We start from the raw sequence: 8,429 nt of genomic DNA, 5'->3' as shown, positions 1-8,429 counted from the left end.
TATACGCCTTTCATGATGTGTATATACACTAGGATTGGATAAGGATAAGTTAATATTTTTTTAAACTAAATTAAGTATGACTTATAAATTTATAAGTTAATTTAAATTAATTTAATTATATTGAAAGTTACATGAACAAAAAAACTTGGTTGAAAGTTGCGTTAAGATTAAATTAAATTAAATAAAAAATTAATTAAAAAATTTAATTTATATTAGCGTAAAATATCATAATTTTACTCTAAATAAAAAAAATAATTACAGTATAGGTCATCAAATAAATTTAATTTCATTTATAAATTAAGTTTATATGACATAATAAAGATCAAATATATGTATTATATATTTATATATTGCTTTTGATACCATGTAAAGAATGTATTCTTTTTATATACAAAGTAAATTTTTAATTTAAGAAAAAAGTTAATAAAGTTAAAGTACGTTTTATGTGTTTTAAAAATAATTATTAGTTGAAATTGAAAATTAATAATTCATTTAAAATTAACTAAATTAAGTTAAAAATTATTATTTAATGTTATTTAACTTTTTAGCTTATGTTAAATTACTATATTAACACATAGTAAAAAATTATTCGATCCTGATGCATATCCAAAATACACATATTATATTATAATTGCATGCAATATATGTGTGTATTTTGGATATGCATATCATATGGTTAAATAATTTTATACTATATGTTTTAATATAGTAATTTAACATAAACTAAAAAGTTACATAACATTAAACAATGATATGATATGTGTGCGCACAAATGCTTAAAGAAACAAAGCTATATACATCGATTTTGTCTATTTGGAACGTATGCGGATCATGTTTAAACGTTAATTTATAATTGTCAAGTGTTGACAAATTTATATATAAGTATATTAATTGTGATTTAAAATTATACATATTTATATTCGTTGTGCCCATACACATGTTATGCACACACACGCGCGCGCCTGTGGAGAGATAATCTGAAGTCAGTGGAGATGACCAGAGATGACATCCGCATAAATACTCTTGTGCGCACATGATCCATTCGCTTATTCGAATAGCTGTTAGAGCATTGTACAGTATTTCGGGAAGTTCACCGAAAATGGTGGGAAAGATTGAGTGTGCTAAGAAAATTGCGGCTTACACAGCTGTAACCGATTTCGTTCAGGTAAGTAGATATTTACTCCAAAGCAATTGTATGATCGGTCGTATCGCTCAATTGCTCTTGTCTGTCAGAGGTTATATTACGTTACATACGTTCCGGCAAATTATCTTTCAGAATAATACTGTGATCGGAATTGGTAGCGGATCCACTGTGGTTTATGCTGTTCAGAGACTTGGTAATAACAAATTTTATATTTATTAATTGTCTTATATAATTGAAATGGATTTTATTGACGATTCATACTTTAAATGTTGCAACTCAATCACAATTACTTTCGCCGTCCTTACACTTACTTTTTTTTTAAGTAAAATCGTAAAAGAATTTCCTTACATCTTTTCAGATTTTCTATATGAATATAATGTGTTATGAAAAGAACATGTGTTAAACTTAAGACATCTTGCAATATGTAAATTCAACTGTTATTAGTGCAACACATTGCTAATAAGAAATTATTTTGTTGATCTAACATAAAATTTTAAACATGCTGAGAGATTTTATACAGTAAGTTTAATGCATTATTCTTTAAATTCTTGTAAAAAGATACATAAAATTTAAAATTTGAGTGCCTATATATATATATACACATCATTATGAGTGCTTTCCAGTTACGACACAAATCAACACTGTGTAACACAGTGTCCACCAGTGTAAGAAAGAAAATTTTAGTTGTCTTACTCACATTAATGGACACTGTGTTATACAGTGTCGACTTATGTCGTAACTGGAAAGCACCCTATGTTTTGTTCTCAATAGCTATTAAAATTTCTACTTGTTAAAATATAATACATACTATTTCATTCTTTGAGCTTTGTAAAATAGTTATTGAAATATATATATATATATATATATATATATATATATATATATATATATATATTGTATTAGATTGTTTTCAAAAGTTAACTTCTTACAATTTACAAGCTTGCTTATTTTTTGAAAATGTTCTATTTCTAGCTGAACGTGTAAAAGAAGAAGGACTCAGTGTAATATGTGTTCCTACATCGTTTCAAGCTCGTCAACTTATACTAGAGCATCATCTAACCTTAGGTGACTTAGAAACTTACCCACAGGTAATTCTCATACTCTTTCTCTACATTATGTATTTTTTATTACATATTTTAAGCACTAATATATGTATGTATGTATGTGTATACATATATATATATATATATGTGTGTGTGTGTGTGTGTGTGTGTGTGTGTGTGTGTGTGTGTGTGTGTGTGTGTGTGTGTGTGTGTGTGTGTGTGTACATATTTTTAATATGATCACAGCTGGATTGTGCAATTGATGGAGCAGATGAAGTTGATAGTCATTTGAATCTTATCAAAGGTGGTGGAGGATGTTTGTTACAAGAAAAAATTGTCGCTTCCTGTGCTAAGCAGCTTATTATTATAGCAGACTTTACGTAAGTATTGTTGACTTCTATTAAGTTAGTAGGATCAAGTCAGCAAGATCAAATTAGATTTATTGAAACATTTAGTATTGATTTTGCATCAAATTATACCATGAAAAATAAGTTTGTACTATACTTGACATTTCGATAAAAAATGTAGAGTTGATAGCTTAATATTAAGCTGACAGGATCATTAAAAAAGGAACTGAACTGATTTATTAGAAATGTACTATTACATCTATTAGTATTTATTCTGTTGTAATTGATTTGGTATATAATTACATATTGACAACTTGAAATCTCTCTCTTGTGGTACAGAGATTATATAGGATTTACTCTTACATTATTCCTTACATTTCAGAAAAAAATCACAAAAGCTAGGCGATCAGTACAAAAAGGGAATTCCTATTGAAGTAGTTCCTATGGCATATGTGCCAATTCAACATAAAATTGAAGATAAATATGGAGGAAAGTTGAAACTCAGAATGGCAATTGCTAAAGCTGTAAATATATTTTCATTATCTGATTTTGTAGATTATTATTAATCAAGTAGTATAAATAACATATACATGAAATAATTTATATTAATTATTTATCCAGGGTCCAGTAATAACAGATAATGGTAATTTTATTTTGGATTGGTGTTTTCCTCCAAACATAGAATGTTGGGACGATATTAACAACGAAATATCTTTGATACCTGGTGTCGTAGAAACTGGTTTATTTCTTAATATGAAAAAAAAAGTTTACTTTGGTATGGAAGATGGTATAACCGTTCATACAATGTGAAGTTGAATTCAATAATCTACAAATAATGCTGTCAGATAAAGATTCTTGATAACCTTTCTTTGCACTTTTACTTTTTATTTAGCTATATATGTGTCATTCCAATTGCGTTATCATGGGTACTTTTTATATTTCTGTTTTTTATATACCCAATTTGTACACAGTATATTTTATATTTTCTTTATTACTATTATATAAGCTGTAAATATTTTTAGTCAAAGCGTATATTTCAACAACAAATCGCACTGCGTATTTTGTAAAGCTGTACACGTTTAAGTGTACTCTAACATAAACTTGTGTAAATTAACCGGAATGTGTGTACTTGCAACAACTTGCAGTTTCAGACATTTCCATAAACTTGCACAAGCGTTCTTGCAACATGTGCAGTTTAAAAAGAAATCCTCTTAAATATACATCAAAGATTTGCTCTTTAATTGAACAAAAGTTAAAAATCTACAGTGAGAATAAAAAAAATGATTGAAAAGCAATTATTTTATAAGAATAGATTTTAAAGAAAATAAGAGTGTACAATTATTTGTGCTAAGTAAAAATTTGTGACTATCTCATGTAATAACATTGTTAATATTAAATTGAATAATATATTATCAAGTAATAATTACATTATAGAAGGAGCGCTTCTTTGATTTTTACTTTAATATAATTACTTTTATTTATACAATGCTAACTTTTGATTAATCGGAATTAAGTCTGCCATGTTGCTACACACACTCCGATTTTTTTGAACAATCCATTTTGAAGCAAGTATATTGAATGATTTTTCATATTTGTTCATTTGCACAAGTTAAAATGACTAAGCAGTTTTGTTATCTACACTTCAATAAACTTGCACAAGCGTGCTTGTGCATGCATACTTGATAAATTTACTTGAACGTGTGTAACCCATTTAAGTATAAATAATCAGAAAATTTTTATATTTGATATGTATAATATAAAATGTTTATCTTGAAATAACACGTTATACACCCATAAAAATAAGCAGAAAAAATATATTTTTTTAGTACAATATTCTTGTATCTAATTTTTGCACATAAAAAATAAACCCTTTATTATCGATCTTTGACTCCTTAACAATCAACTAACTTGACTCATGTTTTGCCTCGGTGGACCTGAGGTCCTTAAGTATAGTAGATATAGACATAAAAATAATAATTACCAAGGCGCACACACAAAATATTTTATTTACTTTATATTATTTTAAATAAATTTTGCATTATATATATATAATTTTTTTATTAATAACATTGAATAGATATAAAATTTAGAATATGTATGTTTAACATTTATACAATGAGAAAAATTTATAAATCTAGAATACTTTCAATGTAATTGCTCTTATTTAATAATTAATACTGAACATGACTATATAATTCAAAAATTTGATTTTATATTATAAAAAAAAGAATCATCTCAAAATATATTGTTCCGTTTTATGTAATAAAAAAAAAACGCCCGAACAGGGACTCGAACCCTGGACCCTCAGATTAAAAGTCTGATGCTCTACCGACTGAGCTATCCGGGCGATTGAGAAATGAGGAGGTTAATATTGTACTGTATTTCGCCTAATTGGAATATGTGTATGCGTATACATATACATATATTATTTATTGATATAACTATAACAATTTATATTGTATTAATTAAAACTATTAATAATGTTTATCAAAACATACAATTTATAAAAGTTTGATTATGATGTAAATAATATATCAAATTTAGTTTCGTTTATTCTATATACATATATGTATGTGTGCGTGCGCGCGCGTGTGTGTGTGTGTGTGTGTGTGTGTGTAAAATCCTCTTAATTCTTTATTTTTAAAATCAGAAATTGGTACTAAAATTCTGAAACATTTATATCAAATTTATTCTACATTCCCAACATTTTGCAAACAAAAGATTGCAGAAATATTGTTGCAACGTTGTAACAATGTTGCTGCTGTAGTTATGTGCTGTATGGGTTAGTATTTTTTTTAAATAACAGCTAAGATAAAAATTTAACAGAATTTTATTAGCAAAATAGAAAAAAAAAAGATTTTTCCCGGTTTTCCTAATTACTTTTTGGAAAAATTTTTTTACTGAAGCCAAAAAGGAACACTTAATGAAAACGAAGAAAAAATATTAAAATATTATATTTAATAACAAACAAATTTTTTTTAAGTATGTGACAAATAATATAAAATAAAATTTTGATCACATTTTTAATACATTTTTAAATTATTTATAAGACAAAAATTTCATTGCAGTTTTAAAAGGAGCAGTTATCTTTTCTATTTGTGCGAAATAAAGATTAAACATTTCTCGCAATTTTGTTCGCGTTTAAAAAATAGATATATGATTGCTTAAGCATCTTGAAAATATCTTATATAATTTTTATATAATCTTGTGAGTGATTGATTTATGAAACATCGTCAACATAAAAACTATAATAACTATATACAAAAATCAAGATATTATAGTTTGCTGTTTTAACTTATCTATTAATTACTTTCTGCAACTCGTTCATGATAAAATTTAAAAATCATAAAAAATATTTACAATGTTTCCTTAAATAACTTTAAAAATTATTTTTAATAATTTAAAAAAATATAATTTAAAAATTTAGAATTGGTTTACAGTAATTCAATTTCATCTTATGTTAACAAATTTTTTTATTTCCTAACTTTTCCTTGATTTTCGGGTTTTCCCTGATCATTAACAATTTCTGTTTAAGGAATTGAGCATTGTAAATTAAAAAAAATTGTACTAATTTATTTAAACATTTTAAACAATTGCCTACTGTCAACAAATGCTTTGAAAATTATGTTGAGTGCTTTCGTATGAAATCTGGACTGCTATAAAAGTGTTAATTTTCTTTTATGAGAGAGATTGCTATACATTTTGCATAAGGCACATCTCTTATTCATAAGTGAACTATCATCCAGTAGCTCTAAGCATTGATTTATTCGTCTCACGTCGTTAATTTTAGCAGCAGCATTTATATCTGTCGTTAAATTAAAAGATGTATTTATTTAAATAGACTGGCGATTTTATAGCATAATATTTATTATTCAGCATTTAATTATAATTATTATGAAGCTATTATATCTTCTGATGAAAACATACATTTTTTGATCATTTAAAATAAAACGTTAAAAAAAATATTTTGATTTTATGAAGGACATTGCATGGAGAAAAATGCGAAAAACTGGACCGTGTATTTTTTTATTTTTTATTTGTCAAAATTGCAATTTTCAATATTTTTAGTCTAATAAGTAGTATCATATTCCTAAAGGATTGTCTTATTAAAAATTATTAAGAAGGAAAAAATCGATTTTTTAATTATTTTATAAAATTCTCATTTTCCTTAAGCTTTACTTTTCATCGATTTTTGAAAGATTATAGCATCTTTAGTTGACTGCTAAGAAACATTCTGTTTTATTTTATATTACTAAAATACATTAAATTTAAATTTTGTTAAGTTTATTAGCAACTTTTCTGATTCTTACCGAAAATTTTGTCATTGGTGAATGTGTTAAGCACATTAAAGGAAAAGAGAATAAAAAAAACGTGAACAGTCTGGCAGACCAAGTTGAACGACCTAATCGAAACTCAGCGGGTTCTGATGTGAGAATGGTGTAAGTACTTAACTCCGACTGTTTTTTCTCGATTTTTACATGGAGACTCTTATCGGCCGACCCGCTATACAATACTTCGGCTTCCTAGCATTGATTTAATCGGCACTAATCCTCAGATCCGATACTTTCGCTTTCGACTTCTCTTTGCATAATCCAGGCTCTCGTTTGTTGTGCGTAAGTACGCGATAAATCATATTTGCATGGAGCGCTAGAAGGAGGTACTTACTGTTGCTTCATCTTTCATGCATTACAGCTAAAAAGCAAAGCACTTATTTTTATCATACTGTTACGATATCAGATATCTCTTTTATCTATAATTTGCACTTATGACTGTTTACAAAATATTCTATTACAAAATTCACAGATTAGCATATAGCAATGACCATTCAAATTTACGCACATCTAGGATTTACTAACTTACTGTAATTATTTTTAAATTTCTATTTAGAAAGAGAGTTTAATGTGTTATCTCCATTATATGTTGCCACAGAACAGGTACATTATTATATTTCCTCAAATACTTACGTTAATAAAAATTTTCCATGCAAAGCATAAAGATAAAATTAACGTTGATTAAATTAAAAGTATAATAAAGAGCAAATCTGAGAAGAATAATATTTGCAAAAATATTATAGTGTTTTGTATGTAAAAATGCAACTTTGAAATAATGATATTTCAAAATTAAACAATTTTTGAAACACTGGACTCCCACGTACTCGATTTTGATACTATATATGTGAATTTTTATTTCGTGTACGCGTGCCCTCAAAGTACAATAAAACTTTCTACGAACTGTACACTACAATTCCTACGTAAAAAATATCAATTAAATTGCAATAGATTTGGATATCGAATTGTTTTGAAATATGTAACCAATTAGTACAATATTGTAACGAGAATTCTCTCGCGAGCGGTACAATACACGCAATAAAATGGTCGGGATGCGTTGCTGCGTCAATATGCGGTTGAGACCTCACTGTTAAACCCTGTGACCTATGACAACTTATGATCCTTGAATCTTACGGAGAAACATGAATTATTAGACCTGCATAAGATGCATATCCCGCGAGCAGTCACGGAATCGGAGTTCGGCTGTAATCTATAGCGGAACAGTTATACGGTAGTTCGAGCGTTATGTAAACGTCTTTTGACGAAGAAGTAATTCAAATATCTTCCAATAATAAATGCCTTTTAATTTTGTTTAAACATGTGAAAAAGTATTTTAAAAATATTATAGTTAAAGATACGATAACTAATAATCGAATAGTTGATGATCTATAAGATTGAATTTAAATATGACTAGTAAAATTTTTATTCAAATGCACTAAATAAAAATTTAATTTGCTTGAATTATATGTGAAACTAGCATAAGAGAGAGAGAGAGAGAGAGAGAGAGAGAGAGAGAGAGAGAGAGATTGAAAGAGAAGGATTATTTAGAATTATAAAAATAACCGTT

The 8,429-nt window shown here is 26.9% G+C and overlaps 1 protein-coding gene and 1 non-coding gene across 2 annotated transcripts; one reads left to right on the top strand and one right to left on the bottom strand.

Moving 5' to 3' along the window:
* Positions 1-981: 981 nt before the first annotated feature.
* Positions 982-4,367, top strand: LOC105194702 (ribose-5-phosphate isomerase). Its single transcript, XM_026130835.2, has 6 exons — positions 982-1,165; positions 1,277-1,337; positions 2,117-2,232; positions 2,434-2,567; positions 2,917-3,058; positions 3,156-4,367. Exons 1-6 carry the CDS (start codon positions 1,034-1,036, stop codon positions 3,342-3,344), a joined length of 774 nt encoding a protein of 257 aa, XP_025986620.1. The 5' UTR covers positions 982-1,033; the 3' UTR covers positions 3,345-4,367.
* Positions 4,368-4,808: 441 nt separating this feature from the next.
* Trnak-uuu lies at positions 4,809-4,881 on the bottom strand. The gene has a single exon. It is a non-coding gene; the product is annotated as a tRNA-Lys (tRNA).
* Positions 4,882-8,429: the final 3,548 nt, after the last annotated feature.

The sequence above is a fragment of the Solenopsis invicta genome, chromosome 11, assembly GCF_016802725.1.
Source record: "Solenopsis invicta isolate M01_SB chromosome 11, UNIL_Sinv_3.0, whole genome shotgun sequence".
NCBI classification, from domain to species: domain Eukaryota; kingdom Metazoa; phylum Arthropoda; class Insecta; order Hymenoptera; family Formicidae; genus Solenopsis; species Solenopsis invicta.
This window is presented reverse-complemented; position numbering and strand designations above follow the sequence as displayed.